Source organism: Ambystoma mexicanum, chromosome 6p, assembly GCF_040938575.1.
Source record: "Ambystoma mexicanum isolate Mex_15411 chromosome 6p, UKY_AmexF1_1, whole genome shotgun sequence".
Taxonomy (NCBI): domain Eukaryota; kingdom Metazoa; phylum Chordata; class Amphibia; order Caudata; family Ambystomatidae; genus Ambystoma; species Ambystoma mexicanum.
The window spans coordinates 906,820,591-906,839,116 of NC_090935.1; the positions used below are offsets into that span (position 1 = coordinate 906,820,591).

General features: G+C 47.6%; 1 protein-coding gene across 3 annotated transcripts in view; it reads right to left on the reverse strand.

The window, feature by feature from the left end:
• The window catches only part of YTHDC2 (YTH N6-methyladenosine RNA binding protein C2), a 2,707,399-nt gene that overhangs the window by 383,082 nt on the left and 2,305,791 nt on the right, over nt 1-18,526 (reverse strand). For all 3 annotated transcript variants that reach the window (XM_069625524.1, XM_069625523.1, XM_069625522.1), the window contains exon 27: nt 12,680-12,857. In XM_069625524.1, the coding sequence (XP_069481625.1) occupies nt 12,680-12,857 (178 nt within the window). The remainder of the gene's footprint in view (nt 1-12,679; nt 12,858-18,526) is intronic.

Consider the following 18,526-nt stretch of genomic DNA (forward strand, 5'->3'; position numbering starts at 1 on the left):
CGAGCTGTGACATGCCACAATGGGCATATAATAATTTGCCATTATTTGAGTAGCACCAGTGTCCATGAGACCACATTTCCATTAAACTGAAACTTCCGTTCACACATTCCTCTCCCCAAGGCTCAAACTCGTCTTGGTGGGGCCAACAGGCCAAAACATTCACAACTTCCCCGCCCCCCCTCCTCCCACATCATCTACCCCAACTTGACGATGGACCCCAATAACCATTAGGAACTTTCCTGAGGGTACCTTTGTTGCTTACACAGGGCTGCCAGATCGGGCTGACGGGCCGCTTTAACATTACTTGAAGCTCCCAGCGGGAGCCGAACATTTCTAACACAAAAGGATACACACATGGATCAAGGCAATTGGCGGGGTTCAGTCATTTGCTGCAGGCGAGTGTCCCCCGTTCTGGTCTGGCCCGCGGCCCAGAAGGGGCGGCGGGATAGTGGCCTCTACATATGCCAGAGCTGCGGCCGGAGTCTAAAAGAAATGTGCCGTTCCTCCATATTGGATACGCATCTTGGCTGGGAATATCAATGCATATGGGACCTGTCGTGCTATTAGCATTTTTTTAACCGGTTCATATGATCTTCGGCTTGCCTGCACCCAGCAGCGAAGTCCGGGTAGATATGTATGCGGCTTCCATCGAATTACAGTGTCCCAAGCTCTCTCACCTTCCTGAGGATTGTGTCCCTATCTCAGTTATTAAGCAGCCTTGCCAAAATTGTGCATGGTGGAGCCCCAGGTTTTGGTACAGGGGCCAGAGTGCGGTGTGCACGCTCAACCAGGAAGTGCCCTGAAAAGGAGTCGGTTCCAAGGAGAGTCTTAAGGAGTGATTCAATCTGTAGTTCCATTTTGTCTTTACCAAATGACCCGGGTACACCAACAATGCGCACATTGTTCCTTCTTGAACGCGATTCCAGGTCTTCGCACTTATTCTGGAGTTTATTCATGTTCTCTTTGAGCTGGGCTATGTCTTGTTCTGGTCGTGCAACATTGTCCTCAGTCGTTCCAATCCTATTTTCTGCTTCCGTTAATCTCAGGCTGTGTTTGTCCACTCAGCGTTCCAATGGTTGTTACAATATCGTCCAATTTTACGTTTAGGGGTAGAAAGCCACTTTGACTATGTTGGCTAGGTATTCGACTTTATCCCCACTCTCCGCAACAGATTCAGAACTGGATGGCGTGGCCGGCTAAAGTTCACCACTCCCCGACTGGCTGCTGGTGTATGAATCCATCAGCCCTTTCTTTTTGGCGCCTGCTCTTTCCGCCATTTTGTCCCGTTTCCTTGTGTTTCCCATAGTGATGAAGCTGTTATGTGCTTTTCCTCGCTTTGTGAAGATGGTGGCCACAAATCCGTAGTATATCAAGGTAGGGGAGAATCTGTGTCACACACCTGGGTGGTTCCTGGCCGCTGGGTTAAGCTAGGAGGCAATCAGTCAGGGCCCACATAGGGGGTTTGCTGTCACCCTGGCTAATTGGCCCCGGATTCACTCGCCTTTGCCCAAGCTCAATGGATTGTGCTCTCTCACGTATCCGTCTGCTGGTTGATGTGCCTTCTCAATGGTGCATAGATGTAACGCTCACCTGGTATCCACAGGGACGCCACCTGATCTGGTTGGACTGCCTTTGACCCAGATCCTTCTTTCCTGATCTAGAAAACAGGAGTTTTGGATTAGCCCACAGTCGCCTCTTCTCTGGGCCCACCTCCCTCGTGAACCCTCGGATTCCCTGTAGAGCCTCTCTCACCTTGGATTCGGATATGGTGTGCTCTCCGTCCTGCAACTCTGTGCAGGGGTGCGTTGTGGTTGGAACGCTTAGCAGCCGAGTTGCTTCACTGGCGCGGGCCCGTGAGTCCAGTCCTGCTGCGACTCAGTTCTTCAGATAAGTCTTTTGCTTGGTTTACTGGTCCTTTGATTGTTATTGCCCCTGTTAATGTCTTGTATCTCCCTAGGTGCGGAAGAATGGCAGAGGCGCCGAGCAGGCTGGGGCTGCGCTTGAGATGGTAGGTGACTGCGCAATGCGCGGCGCTATGTGCGCTTTTATGATGTGCTAACCTGTTCTTCTCCTTCACAGGTCGCTGTGATGTTGCAGATGATGGCTGGCAAAAGGATGCGGAGCGGTGAGAGGAAAATGTCCGGCTCCACCGTCGAGTAAGTCTGCGGCAGATTGAGGGAAGGCCAAGATGCGAATAGGCCCACAGCGACTTCTGTTCAGGTAAGCGTTTTTGCGAATGATGGTTTAAATGAAAATGAAACGCTTACTAATATCGTCTTCCGTTTCCTTTCTTCCTTTCAGGTCGATTCCAGAGGGAGCGTCTGCCGTGATGCTGGAGGTGCAGGACACTGGAGTGAACAACAGATGGTGGATTCTCGCAGGTAAGGATGAATAATGCTGTTCTGCTACTTCTCTCCACAGGTACAGGCCCGAAATGCAGAGATCAGACCTCGGTGAACGTCAGGCTGCGAGTGCAGAGCAACGCGAAGCGTGTTCTGCCGCTCGGACGTGGCTTTTATAGTCTGTAAGCATCCCAGGTATCTTCAGGCCTGACCTCACCCAAAAAGCTAGACCGCATGGTTCAGTTCTGGAACTGAACCATGTGGAGGCCCCCATGTTGTGCTAGTGCCATTGGGGATTATGGCTTCTCTATTAATAACATGAGCCTGGCGCCAAAAGCGCCAGGCCTGACTCCACAAGAGTTTTTGGAAGCATGATTGGGCCCTTGGGGCCCCGCATGAGTACTGTGATGTGGTCCTGAGGACCCGAATGTCAGGACCAGGGGCTGTGGTCGTGACAATAGATTATTTAGCAGGGCATTAGTTTGTTGTTCCCTCCTGAATCATGCATGTATAGGGTACGACTTTAAGATCCCGGATAGTCCAATGTGCAATCAGTTTTGTCGTTGACAGGCTCCTTATTTATTTATTTTGGATGAGGCCAGTGCCGCCGTAGGAATTGTAGGTATCACTCAAGTGGTAGCACACTATAGCTGCATACTAATTCGCCAGGCACAGCATCTCCCAATCGCGCCCCTCGGGCCAACTCACCAAGGCATCTGTGCGTCGCAGGGGGGAGCACTCCATGCCCCGTAGTGCATCTAGGGTGTTTCCCGGAAGCGGCCGTGCAGTCCAGCCATGCCCCCCGAAGTAAGTATGTTTTACAGTCCGGATTAATTCCGCCTCATGCGACCTCCGTGTGAGAGGGTGGTCGTATGTTAGGGCTGGGCCTTTGGGACAGGCCTCTGCGTCTCTCCACCACACTGCAGCGGCCTTCAGGGTTTCTTGTAGGGCATACGCCCAAAGCTCTTGCCTCAGTCGTGGGCTCAAAGGAGGAGGCAGGGGAGGCACCCCTCGGGGGGGGCCTGCAACACGTGGCAAGTGCATGCCTTACCAGGGGCCCCGAGCACTGTCCACGCGGCGACTCCGCAGCAACCTCGGCCTCTGTATGCGGGTGTCGGTCGGGGCAGTACTAGTCAGTCGGCCCCTCTACGCAGCTCTGGTAGACCTTGCCGCTGTACAAGGCAGGTGAAGTTTCCCACTCAGGTCTGGCATTTCTCTCCCTCCAGCGCCGGCGCTGCTGCGCCGCAGGCCCCTCCTCTCGGCACCCCAGCCATCCAGAGTGTCAGTGGCCCAGGGTCTCAATCTTCTGGATGTGTGGGTCGGCTCGCGTCCAGGCTCCTTCCCGCCGAAACTTCCGCTCGACGTATCTCCGCAGCCGATGCCTTATCAGCCTCAGGATTTTCGGTAGAAGTGTGTTGGTTTCCCCTTCTTGTCTTTCCCGTTCAGCATCCCGCAGCAAGCTCCAGAACCAGGAGTAATTTCAGAACGGATTTTTCACAGGCCGGAGCGCTCGTATCAGGCAGCCATCACTGTTGTGTGCAACAGCGCCCCCGGATGTCCTGGGTTTTTGAGATAAAGTGAGAGGCAAGGGCATTGCAAAGAGCCTGGGAGGCAACAGGAGGGGTAGAGACTGCAGCAGGGTTGGCTAGCTCCTCACAGATTTTGAAGAGTTCAGCCAAGTTGTTAGTTGCCGCAGAGACACAGGCTTGAATGTGGGCTCTTTTCCTGGTGAGGACAGAGAGTCAGTATTTCTTTTGGAGCAGGCAACAGGCCAGTTTGTCAGAGGATGAACAAGAAACCCTCCATTTCTTCTCAGCCGTCCTACACTTATGTTTAAGTGTAGCTAGGTCAGAACCATACCAGGAATTGCACTTGGCTTTGGACTTCAAACAGATCCTCATGACAGGGGCAAGAGCATCCAGAGTATCAGAAATAGAAGAGTAGAGCAGAGACGGGGCTGTGTCAGGATGTGAGTCAGCCAGAAGTGGAGGGGGGAGAGAAGGTGGCGGCGAAAGCCTCAACTGACACACGCTTCAAGGTCCGGAAGTCCGAGAAGGTAGGTGGCAGTGTTGGGGTAGGCTTGACCTGGGGGGAAGAGAGGGATAGATGAGAGGAGAGGAAGGAATGATAATGTTATTAATAATAATAATTTAGCATTTATATAGCGCTACAAGCCCTCTAGCATCTGACCGCTGCTCATTATTACTCACGGTGTGTGGTGCTCATTTATCGACCTCGGAAGGAGGAAAGGCTGAGTTTGGCGCTGGAGGGATTCGATCCTGCGTCAGCAGGCTCTGCACAGATGTCAAAGTGAGTGCTCTACTCGCTGTGCTATCGGACCGGCTATGATCACTCCAGGAGAGAGGAGTGGTCAGAGGGATGGAGATGGGGAGGTCAGAGGAGATCAAGACATTGAATGTGTCCCCTGCAGAGTAAGTTGGGCCTGAGGGGATGGAGGATAGAAAGGAGGGGGGAGTCGCAGAGGTCAAGGAAGAGTAAAGAGGAGGAACACGGAGAGTCTAGATGGATATTGAGGTCACTGAGGAAGAGGAATTGTGTGGTAGAGGCCAGGAGGGAGGAGGAGAGGTCAGCCCACTCAGAGAGAAATTAGGTGATCTGACCAGGAGGCCGATAGATAGTAGCCACGGTAAGAGAATGGCTAGGAAAGAGAGGGAGCCTACAGACAAGGCATTCAAAAGAGGAGTAGGTCTGAGTGGGAATGATAGAGGCAGGAATATCCACTCAGGAAAGATCAGGGCTACACCCCCACCGGACTGGGAGGATCTGGGTGCGGAGAGGATCTTGTGGCCATCAGGGAGGAGAATGTCAAAGCTTGTGACAGAGCTGGCAGTAAACCATGTCTCAGTAAGACCAAGGACATTGAGGTCTAGTTCTTCAAGTAGGTGGCAGATGTCAGAGGAGTGTTTGACAGCAGAGCGAGAGTTGAGAGTGGCAAGATGAAGAAGGTTGCCAGTCTTAAAGACCTTCCGGGGAAGGGTACAGATCAGAGGTACGCCCTGCGGAAGAGGAGAAGAAGGAGCACTAAGAGGGGCAGAGGAGAAGGGGAGAGGGGGCAAGGTAGCCAAGGGGGGAGAAGAGAGGACAGCAGGAGATGAGAGGATATTGACGAGGTGAGGAAAGCGCCTATCAAAGAGGAGGAGATTGGCCTGAGGGCCTTGGACCATGGCGGTACCATTAAGGTAGACATTACTGATGACTTTAGAGGAGTCGAAGGAAGCCATGAGAGCTTCCCAACAAGTGCCACCATTACTGGGAGAGGAGGAGATAGGACAGAGCACAGAGATCATATGAAGAGTCAGTCCATAGATCTGGCGAAGGAAGGACAAAGAGGATATCGGTGAGGATCTGTCTGGAGGAAGCGTTGGAGTAGGTGTTCGCGATAGGAAGGCCAGAGTTGGAGGACAAGATGTCCTTTTTGAACTTTTTCCTGCCAGACTTAGTGAGAAGGGAAGGATATTCAATAAAGAAGCAACTGGAAAAGATAGGAGAAACAGAAAGCACCATGGGAGTGTTAGCGAGGAAAGGAGGGAGAAAGAGGGGGGGCTTAAGGCAGGTATGAGTGGGAACAAAGAGTGGTGAGGTCGCTGGGCCAGCAGGTTACAGAGAGGCAACAGTTTACAAGCAAGGTACAGAGAAATTAGCAATGGGCAGCAAAACTATCTAACCAGAAGCAAAAACAGCAACATTTGACCTCAAGCAATGGGTCAAAACAGCAAAATGTGACTTTCAAGCAAACGGCCAGAACAGCAAAATTGGACTTTCAAGCAAAAGGCCAAAACTGCAAAATTGGACTTTCAAGCAAAAGGCCAAAACCGCAAAGTTTGACTTTCCAATTTGGGTTCAGATGTTAGCAAAGGATTTTAGGTAGCACTGTGAATCAGAAAGACTACATGGGAGAAAGAGGCAGAAAGAATAGTGATAGTCAAAGCTGGTAGGAGCGAGTCCAGAAGGAAGGAACTAACCCATAGTTCAGGAGGTGATAATGTCAAGGTAGTCCAGATTTCTTAGAGGGGTGAGGTGGTAGCATCATTGTAGTTAAGGTGCAAGGGAGCAGAGAGGACCCCGGGTAGTATCCTGGTAGCGGACAGGGAGCAGACATAGGCCTTAGGAGTGGGCCTTTGGTAGGAGGGCCGGCCAAGCCTACCGGCTTGCAGTTAGCTGTTAAGATAGGAGGCCCAGTCAATCAGGAACCGTAGCAGGACACAGCACCAAGCACTCCAGTGCTCAGCTGAGGGCAGCCATCTTGGAGTGGCAGGCCCACAAAGGAAGTAGTGAGAAGACTGATTTCACGATGCCTTTACCCCAGTAAACATTTCCCCACAAGCATAAACAAGTTGCAGGGTAGAGCGCTGAAAATTTCACACCAAAGACTGCAATTTGCTGTAAAAATATGTGTGATTGTACGCCTAAGATAAAAAGGCCGCAGGGGGCTGATCTCACCAGCAGTTTATGCGGGGGAAGAATTGAGGTCTAGCAGGTGAAGAGAGGGAAGCAATCAGCAGATCCACGCAGAGCAGCCTTTAGAAACAAGTAAATTGAAGAAAATGAGTGAAAATCAGGCCGGGGCCTGCCAATATCTCCAACTTACTCGCCTCTGCCAAATAAGCACACACTAATAATATCTTTCTTTTTTATTGATTTTTTATTGTGCTTTTGGTTAAACAAAACCTTAAGCACTTCATACATTTTTAAGACTACACAGTACCAAATATTATTTAACAAAATTCATTACAGTACATTTCACTTCTGAAATGTATTTAATCTGAGAAAATACTATTACAAATATAAAACCCTCTAAGAAAATGCATAGTTGCAAAATATGGTCTAATAGTTAAAAACAAAACCATTATTAATAAATTCAACCTCTTCAATTAGTCACCTGATATACATATAAGGGGTATTAGAACACCCTAGCAGGTGTTTCACAATTGTGATTGGTCACTCTGCGTGCTATGCAAACTGGTATAGCTGGCAGATTGAATACAGCCCGCAAATAGTGTTTAAATTAATTACGTGTTGCAGCTGCCGGTGCCCAAAGTTGCTGCGTTGGTCTGGGTGCAATGTCTGAACGGAATGAGTTAACTTTCCGTTCCGAATTACACGTCGCATCCCCACCCAGTGATTGCAAGCCAGAAGAAACGCTTTCTGCTTTGGCTGTTTATGGAAAGCGTTGCAAGGATTGTAAAAACTGCGAGAAAGAAAAGCTTCTGTTTTCTTTCCTATGGAACGTAGCATCTTCTTTTTTCACCACAATGAAAATACATGGAAGCTTGCCCTCACCTCCTCACGTTGTTTGGAGCGGCATAGTATGGAAATGATAATGAGAAACCACAGCAGGCACATGTAAGTAGATAGCACGCTAAGGTAATTAATATGCAGAGTTCCCTGGTAATGTTTTGTTACTGTGTTTTAGTGTAATTGGAACCATATGTTAATGTAGGGGGAAAAAAAACACCTGAAATTACCTTAAGTCAAACACTGGGCAGGCATACCCACACCTGATTTCTGTTTAACATTATACTCCTCCCTTCCAATCACCTTCCACCACCCGATAAAAAAAATGAGACGTGTTTAATTGAAGTACATTTATGCACCATTTTGCAATTTCTTGCACTTCAATTGAACATGTCTCATTTATTCTACTTTAATTAAACACTGTGGGTGTTCTAATAGCTTTATAGACCTGCAGCTCAGGCTGTATCGGGCGTTATGCTCCCTCAGACCTCATTAAAGGCCGTTGCTTCGCTCAGGCTCGGTCTTCAGGACCCATAATGCCCGGTACAGCCCTTGCTGCAGGTCTATAAAGCTATATTACTAATGCTTCCTCCTAGTTAAGAACAAACCAGTTGCCTGGATGCTAATTGAGTGTGCAAAGAAAGACATCATCATTAAGGTGCGGCCATAAATAGGGGTAATGCTTCTTTCCAGATATAAAAAGCTGTTGAGGTTATAACCAGGGATTCTGCCCCAAAGGTTTCACTCCAGAACTGATTGGTCACTATAAATTCCTCATGGTATCCCTTATGATATTGCAACTTTAAAACTGGGCAGGAAATTAATACATGCCGACTGGTTTCAAATGGGCCATGGCACATGCGACACAGTATTTCGTCATATGGGATTTTGGTCCAACTTCCAGTTAATTCAAGGGTGGGGAGCATATTGAATCGCAAATATACAATACATCTTCTTAGATTACCCTCACACAATTTAGAAACATATGTGCAGGGAGACTCTAATCGTAAGACTCATAAGCAATATTGATGGTATTTTATTTTCCCCTACAATTTTGGCATGTTTTCAGCTCTGTCCCAGTCTCTGGTTTTGATTTTCAACAGAGTCGGAGCATTAGGCGAGTCCAGCATCCGTTCCACAGGCAGGGCTATATTTTCTAGATGTAATAATGCAGCTTTTTCCAATCCCTGCAAGAAGGCGCTCGGACTCCCTTCCTGCATACTATAGGCAATAAGCCCCAGTAGGGTGCTAGTTTCCAAACACACATTTGCAGGATTGGCTTACATCGTTTTAAGATCCATAGCGACCTAATTGATATAACTTTCAATTTGCACCTTAGTGTCTCGGCTGGTTCCGTGTTAGGGACACCCAGCAAAGAACGAAGAATGTTCCCCTCCATTCTTGCCAACCACTCCACATGGCAATCAGATAATGACTCCAAACCATAGGGTATCCACGGTACAATGTTCATACGATATATGGCCAGCAGACCCTGCACATTATTTCCGCCCTTCCTAGCTAAAAACCTTTTGATGACCAACCACTTTTTCAGGACTTTAGGTATTACATGGTCACCATGAAAGGTTACTGTGGGACAGGATTTAATCAGAAAGCCAAAGTAAGTGTAATTATCATCCACTTCTAATGCGGTGGGGTCCATCTTCCAAATGAAGTGGGATGTTATAGCCTATCTGTTTCCAATTACCAATATCTGAGTTTTGGAGATATTGATTTCCATGTGGTTAGCAGTCGCAAAGGAGGAGAGTGCATTGAAAGATCGCTGGAGTCCTATTGGGGAAAAATCTAAAAACACAGTATTGTGGGCATAGGTTAGGCACAGAGTTAATACACCTCCTATGTAGGGAGGAAAGTTATGCACCAATTTCAGCATATCACCAATGCCAGAGACGTATAAACTAAATAATATGGGTGCAAGTTCGCACCCTGTTTCAATCCCTTGGTGACCATGGGTTGAGTGTTTGCCCCCTCCTGATTTAGGCGAATAACAACTGATGTAACCCTATATAGCTCTTTTATATAACATAGAAGGAACAGGTCCAAATCCCAGCATTTTAACTTGCTCCAAAGTAGCAGGCGAGAGACAGTCAAATGCCTTAGTATAGTCGATAAAGCAGCCATATAGTCTTTTATTCTGGCATCTGTGTACTTCTGTCACAATGTAATGGAGGGCATATATACTATGGGTCTTAACTTGTGTGGTAGTGTGGGTGTGAAGGGGAAAGAAAAGTGGTGTGACCATGACACCAGATTCTATTTTCCACGGAGACATGATTTATGCTTGAAACCGAAAGTCCAGGGCTTTGCCAGCTGTGTGTGTGGGGGGGGTTGGCAGTGAGTTGTGTGGCATCATAGGCACTGAGAGGAGTGAGAATTCTCTTTAGTACAGGGCTGGATGGGAACTCTCAGGAGTGGAGTCGCCAAGGTAGATATTGATGCTGTGGTTGTAAGTTGTGAAGAAAGTCCAGTCAGTGTGTAAGCCGGGAATGTGTGTTGGGGGCATAAAATGAGGTGGAGAAAGGTGGGGGTTTAGGTTTGATGGACGAGGGCAAGTGAGAAAAAAATGCTTCAAAGGATGCGTATGGGTATGTGTGTGGTTGCAAAGTGTAAGTTACTCTTTATATATGATGGCAATGTCACCAACTTGTAGCGCAGGGTTAGCATGTCAGGGATATGTGTGGTGGGGTTTGAGCCATGTTTGTGCAAGGAAGAAAACCCTTCATCCTGCCACACGATTTCCGGACCGTAGTGTAGTCCCTTGTGATCTTGAACATTGATGGGGGAAATTCCCTCCTGACAAGGTTCCCAGCTGCTAACTTGGCTCCCATAAACGCAGTCCACTAGACTGCAGCACGACTTTAGGGGTGTGGTAAGAAATTTGACAGCATCATCCCATCCTATGTGAACTACACTGGCTTCCTCTCCAGGCCAGTTTACTGTTCCAAACTCTATCATCTACAAAGCAGTCACGAGTAGCACACCAGTATGCCTGGTGGCTATGCTCTACATATCTGATGGAAGACGCTCCTCATATAGCAATTCACAACTTGTCTGCAAAGAGATGACTTGCAAACAATCCTTCTCTTGTCACGGACCCACTATCTGGAACTCTAAAACCCGGTATGGTCCCAAAATGCCCCCACAATTCTGACCAAGACACAATGGACGCACAGACCGCAGCTCACAGATCAACGCTGGCTACCCACACCCTGTACAGCACTCAGGTGCTCTCGAGCTAGGGACGGGCTTCAAACAATAAAATAAATGAAAAAAATAACACAGATAACTAGGCGTGAGATTACATTGTATCCTTCCGTAAGGCTAGAAGCACACAAGAACAAACAAAGTCATTCAAAGAGGCAGCTAAACCTCAGCCATGTAAAATCCCTCATGGCCTGCCCCGATCACCACTGGTTTTCAATGTGTACATGCAGCTAGTGGCTGAACTAATACAGATCTTCACTTACTAGTGCTATGCTTTAAAGCTGGGAAAACAGTCATCCTAAATCTTTAGAGCTACCCCACTACATACATCTCCTCTAAATGGTCAGGCGCAGTTGGATACAAACTTCAGGTTCCAAGCACTTAAAAAAATCTGGCCATCATTCTTGATTCAGAACTCCGTTTTATACCACAAAATATTTCTCCGACTAGCCCTGCACAATAACATCATACTCTAAAAAAAGACTAACCTTGTTAAGGAAAAAACAAACATAAAATTAGCACATGTTTTGAATAAACCACATTACTCTAACACCCTCTACCTGAGGCTACCAAAACAGCTAATTAAACAGAAGCAAATAGTACATAAAAAAAAGCAGAAGAGTGATTTTTTGGACAAAGAAACACAACTACATTTCACATGTTCGCAAAATATAGAAATTCCTGCAAGTAGAGAAATTACCTTTAAAACCATCTTTACCACTCACAGGAGCTAATGAAGGAAAGGCACAACTGCCCTATCATCATTCCTTACCCACAACAAGCTCACCTGAATCCTAAGGCCTTCCTCAGTGATGAAACTCCACTGCATCATTCACTGGAAATTACAGGCTACAAAATGATAACTGGCCTCACAGAGACCAACTCTCAAGAATTAAATTCCAATACATCTATAAAAAGAAGTCACAAACCACATTTGATTTAAGACTTCTGCTACGTAGTTCCTTTAGAGGGAGCCCTGGGAATGAGTTAGACTGTTGGTGATACATACCATTGCTACTCTGTAGCACTCATTAGCATCCATGATAGGTTCTCAATGACCGGAATGGAACGTTGTTATGCTGTTTGTATGCCAGCACATTGTAGTTCTGTGCAACTCTCCCTGCTGTCAATTCTCGGACGTCACTTCATGTTATACCCTTGTGAGAATGTATTCCTTTACTACGTGTATAACTATGTCTGCACCCTGCAGCACAATTGCTTATTTTGGGTGCAGCAAAGCACTTTACAAATAACAATAGACACATAAGAGGTCTGATGGCATATGTAGACCACTCCACTGTTGAAACTATCCTCAGGACTTAGATCTACTGCATCAAATGGATAGGCTTAGGTCTCTCTCGTCCTTCTCCCAGCTTGCTTGATCTACGTCCTCCTTCTTGTGACTATTATATGATTCCTTCCTCAACACAACATTGTCTTCCTCCTTTTCCCAGGTAATTACCTCTTCTTTCCCAATATCTCCCTCCCGCCCCACACCTCTCCCCTTCCTCAAAAAAGTTCTTTATAGCAATCTGAATGTCTCTCCTCTTCTACTAAAGATATTTTCTTCTCCTTCTGGTCCAACAAAATGTCATGCTCCTTCCTTTCCTAGTTGACACCCATTGTTTTTCTCTATAAGGTGATGTTCCTCTTCCTCCCGAATAAGCACTCTGTTTATTCAATAGTAACGATATTTAGGCAAAGGAGTATTCAGATGAGACTAATCCCCTAGATTAGAAATACAAATGCAATAATTTATTGAAAATTAATGATTTTATTAACGTTTTCAATCACTTCCCACCAATACTACTTCATGAAATCACACATTCCTTTCTATTTATGTGTGTACATTTGCCTACCTTTCCAGAGGATGGAGGAGACGGACTTGCACAGGGACTGGGATAAGTACTGCTATCTGTTGATTTCACAGATGATTGATCAGACCTATCATCAGAGCTTCGCTTAGGGTTCAAAACTCCTCTTTCCTTATACTTTGCCTGCTGGTGAAACGTGGAGCATGGCGATTTCTCAAGGACCCTTTTGAAAAAAAGTTATTGACAATTAAATACAATTGTATCAACCCATAAACAAAATGAATTTTTTTTAAACACATTTTTTTAACCATTTTTTTTTATATACCACAATAATTTACAGACATTTGCATCATAGTATACATCATATCACTAATCTCGTCTGTTTATTCCCTTGTTCCCTACACCCCTACCCCAGCCTACCTGACAACACATAATTACCTCTAGTCTGTTTACTCCCCACCAATCACTCTCACACCTGCACTCTCCTGTATGTGGCTGGGTGCCGATATTCTACCATCTGGCATGGGATTGGCCAAATCCATAATCAACTGTCTCCAAGCTTCCATCCTTCCCTCTTCCTGGTCCGAGTTCCTGCTTATTGCTTCTTGCCACACTACAGTTTCTGCATTTGCCCATTTTAGCAGGTCCCTCCACCATACTTGCACAAGAGGCCTTGTCTGCACTTTCCATCCCATCGCTATTCTGTGTTTCGCTAATATATATGCTAGATCCTTAAGTTTACTCACATGTTTAGCTCTCTTAGGCCAAGTGAAACCCCACAGCAGACAAGCCACGGGGGTTCCAATGTCCAAGGTGATATCCGCTTTTGCCAATGCTTGACCCACCTCCTCCCAGAACCTACCTAGCTCTAAGCAGGCCCAGAATATATTGACCAGATCTGCATCCACCTCCCCACACTTCGGGCATGATTGTATCGCTGTCTGTCCCAATTTCGCTGTACTATTCAGGGTGAAATATGCTCTGTGGGGGATGTATAGTTGAATCTGTTGAAACCTTGCATTTCTGGATATCTTTTTGTGGTACCCTATAGCTCTTTTCCACACCACGCCTGACATTGGTTCTTCCAGGTCTGGCTCTCATTGCTGTCTCGTCTGCTCCAACCCTTTCCCCACTTTAGACATTAACAGCTCATATATACGCGAGAATTCGTGCCCACTTTCTGACATCATAAAATGTCTCAATAGTATCATCTATCTGCAGTGGAGCTGCGGTCTCCGACCATCTGCATCTCATATTCCTCAGCAGGCTGGCATGTGTAAAATGTTGCCCCGGATGCACTCCGGTTTCCTCTATCAACTCCACAAACTCTTTAGGCACACCTTCCTTTATCAAGTCTCCTACCGTTGCCACCCCTTTAGGTTCCCAGTATTTCCTCACAGTCACCCTCAATTGGTCACTCACCCCTTCTAACGCCATGAGCGGAATCTGCGGGGAATACGGTGCAATGTTACCCATCTACGCCACATTAAGCACCCCAGTCTCATCAACCTGGGCGAGCAGGCGGTGCGAGAGTCCATTATTCATATAACTTTGTTTAGAAAGAACTGGGTCCATGTCATTTGCAACAGCCGCGACTTGTGCATTTGTTCGTCTGATAAACATTTAGCTACAAGCTGCAACTGGCCAGCAATAAAATACACCTCAAAGTTGGATAGTTTTATGCCCCCTAGTTCATACGTATTCTGGAGCTTCCAAAGTGCCACCCTGCACCTTGAGTTATGCCACAGGAAGTACTTAACTGCCATTGTTCTGAGATGATTGTGCCCGTTTTGACTCTGTTACTGGTTCCTTATACAACAGATGCACCAATTTAATATATGTTGGTCCCATACCAAACCTTTCCAACACTGACAGCAGCCATGGCCATCTGACCAAATCGAATGCCTTGACTGCATCCAGCGATGCCACCACACATTGTCGTGTATCGTCTTCAGTACAATCTATCACATGGTGCAAACTGCCCAAATTAAGGGTAATATTCCTATGCAGGACATATCCTGTCTGGTCTGAATGTATAAGCTTGGCTATGATCGGTTTGAGCCTGAGTGCCATCACTGCTGTATCTTCCCCTCTTTTTTTTTAAACACTCTTTATTGGCATTTTATAATAACATACCAAGAACCCGCAATTCCGCTCCCTCCCTCATCCTCGCCTCCCCCGCACCCACTAACATCCCGATACCACACCCCCAACACGCTTAATAACTTTAATTTTAACAATATCAACAAAGTCACACCCCCCCCACCGCCCTCTACACCCCCCCTTCCAGTGTCCGGATCTGCACTCCAGGCTTCCATTCCCTTCATCGGTCACAGCATGCAATCCTCCATCGTCCATGGTTTCCCTGTGGATTGGGTGGATCCACTACCAGTTCCCAAGTTCATGTCTTTCCCATTCTTCCTTACCCTCCCACCCCACCGAACCCTACCTGTGCTTCTTCACGGTGGTCGTAGATCATTATCCTTTGACAGGTCATTTAGCAATTGGGTCCAATGGATCGTTACATCTCCTTTTCCGTCTCAGGGTCCACATTCTGCTAAACCCCACCTCCCCACATCTTTCCGCCATAGATTAATCGCCAGACCTTGTGGGCATTTCTATGCTATCGCCATTCAGCGTTTAGCCAGTATAAGCAGAAACCGGCCCATTCTATTCCGTATTTTCCCCCTGGTAGCTTACCCCATAGACAAGTTTCCGGATACCGTTCCCATCTGGTCCCCAGCGACCCATTCACTCCTTTAAGGACCTCATCCCAGTACTCAGCTATTATCCCGCACTCCCATATCCTATGCCAAAACCCTGCCTGCGCTGTGCCACAACTAGGACATTCATCCGATAGTTCCCTATTCATTGCCCGGAGCACCACCGGAGTCACATACGTCCTATGTAAAATATTAAATTGGACCAGCTGGAAACGGGCATTCCTTGATGTCTTCCGGACCAATTCTCAGACCTGTGCCCATTCTTTCTACGGTATTTGATGTCCCATGTCCGCCGCCCACTTCTCCTTAACCTTCAACTCCCCCTCCGAGTTCCCCTCCCGCAGGGCTTTATAGATCCGCGAAATGCACACTCTACCCCCCGTCTGATCTAGCAACACTCGGAGTACCGGACATGACTCCGGCTCCTCTGGAATTCCTGCCCATATCTCTGCTAGCCTACGAACCACCGCCCCATACGCTAAGAAAAACCCCTGCGGTAGGTCAAACTTCTGGCACCATTCCTTGCAGGTAAGTAGTATCCCATCTTCAAAGAGGTCCCCCACCGTTTCACATCAATTCTCCCGGAGCCTCTGTATCCCTACACTCCCAATCGCTTGACAGAGCTTCTGATCCGCACCCCATGGGAGCTTGCCCTCAAACCGTCCTCCGACCCCCCCTGACACTGACATACTTCTTCCATGTTTCTCTCACCGCCTCAAACACTACAGTTCTACCCTTATCACCCAACGGGTGCCAAAGCAGTTCGACCGGCCTACGACTCGGCGGCAGATCCCCTATCAATCCCTTAAGGGTCCCCCCCCGGGTTGGTCCCATACCAGCACTGACTGCAAATGTGCCGCCACAAAGTATTTTTCATAATTCGGGAGGCCCAGCCCCCCTTCCTCTCTGGTTCTCCGCAATATGTCTAAGGACACCCTCCACCTCCCCGTATCCCATGGTAGCTCCCTAATCTTAACGTCCAGCATTTTGAAAAAAAACTCTGTTTGCCACTTTGCCACATATGGTATATTAGTAAAAAGATAAAGCAACCGTGGCAGGATCACCATTTTGCATAGCGCCACCCTGCCCATCAGAGAAGGGGGTAAAATTGGACAGTCTCCTATTTTAGATAATGCCCTCCCTGTGTTGTGTACAAACGTATCCACCATCTCATGGAATACCCGTATCCCCAAATACTGAAATGACTCTTTCTCCCAGTTTATCCCCAACTCCGGCAGCTCCTCCAGTGGACAATCTCGTAACCCCCCCCCTAACGGGAACAGCACCGATGTCCAGGGATTAATGCGGAAAGCCGACATGTACTGAAAATTTTGCAGTATCTCTCTACCACATACAACAAGTCGTCAGCATAAAGGGACACTATATGCTTTTGATCTCCCACTTCAATTCCCGCATCCAACATTTCCTGCCGCAGAAACGCCACCAAGCGTTCCAGGGCCAAGGAAAACAAAATTGCGGAAGCTGCACACCCCTGCCGCGTCCCCCTTCCCAATTCCCATGTTTCAGACACCCAGTCATTAGTCCTCACCATCGCCAGCGGTATCTTATACAAGAGGGCCAGCCATCTACAGATGTTTTCCCCAAACCCGAACACCCGTAACAGCCATCTCCACTCCAAGGAGTCGAACGCTTCAAACGAAGCTATTGCCATATCGCGCTTCTGTGATTTTACTAGGTCGATAATGTGGTGCAAACGAGAAATATTACCGGATGTATTCCTTCCCCCGATGAACCAGCACTGGTCTGGATGGACCAAGCCCGGCGCCACCCCCACCAGCCTGGCAGCCAGGATCTTCCCCAAGATTTTCCCATCAACATTCAGCAGGGAGATGGGTTGATACGCAGTGCAGTCCCTCGGGTCCTTTCCCTCTTAAGATCACCGGGATCACTGCTTCCCTCATCGATTCCGGGAGACAACCATTCTGAAAAGCCTCCTCATACACCTTCTGGAGTTGTGGGACCAGGAGGTCAGCAAACACTGAGTAAAACTCTACCGGGAACCCGTCACTACCCAGCGCTGTACCTCTCCTCAATGTGCGGATCGGCCAGCAAATGTCCCCCTCCTCAATCGGGGCCTCCAATTCCTCCCACAGGTCCTCCCCCAATTTCGGTAACCTCAACGACTCCATAAGGTCCTCTACATCAACCTCTACGTACCCACCCTCGCTTGTATACAACTCCTTGTAGAATGCCACAAAAGTTTCATTAATCTCTTTCTGGGTCCCAAACACCTCCCCCGTGCTTGACCTAAGCTGGGTTATTGTTCGGGAGAATTCTCTGTTAAGGCTAATTTCCCAAACCTAGTGAGTCCCCCAGCAGCTTTTCTGGATTTTCTGGGGTTTATTTTTTCTCCCACTCTTAGACATGATTTAAGGTGTTCCTTTGACTTTGTATGTGTTCTATGGGCTATGGGGTCCTTTACCCGATAGGGCTTCATGTGTTTTTGATATGTGGGTTACACAGCACCCTCCGTGCAGTAACCCAGGGGTGTCGTCGCAACCCCCAAACATAGACTCCATACCCTGAGACTGACTACTGTCTCCCAGGGCATGTAAAGTCACCATTGGCTTTACTAGTCTCAAATTGCGAACAGACCCAGTACAAACCATCATACTGTGGACGTACTGGTCGGGGCAATTCGATTGCGCCGGGGTCTGTTGTTCGAGGGGGCACTGTCCAGTCCCCCCCGACCGAGTTTTGGCTGGTGGCAGTGGATACTACTTTTTATATTCGACCGCGAATATATTCCTATGGGATTTTCCCATTGTTCGAGGCTACCACTTTTTAAAATAGCCTCGAACATACCACCGGTTTATTAAATTAATGTAAATTCACCGATTGGTATTTTTTGCCGAAACTTTGTTCCAAAATGCCATTTGTGTTCGCTTCTGTGACTCCAAGTCGAGCCGTTTGTTCCACCTTTTGGCGGGCTTCTCCACAGAAGCCTCCAAAAGTGGTGCCACTCTGTCTGGGTACCACAGATGGTGCGGGAGGGGGTTTAGGCACCCTGGACTGAGTTGCCTCTGCAACTCAAGTCGCACTCTTGTGTGACTGGCCCAAGTGGTGAGCCGCCTGGCTCACCACTTAGCATGTTTGAGTGACAGCTAGGCTGAACGAATGGGGGTTTTCTGCATAAAAGTAGGGCTTT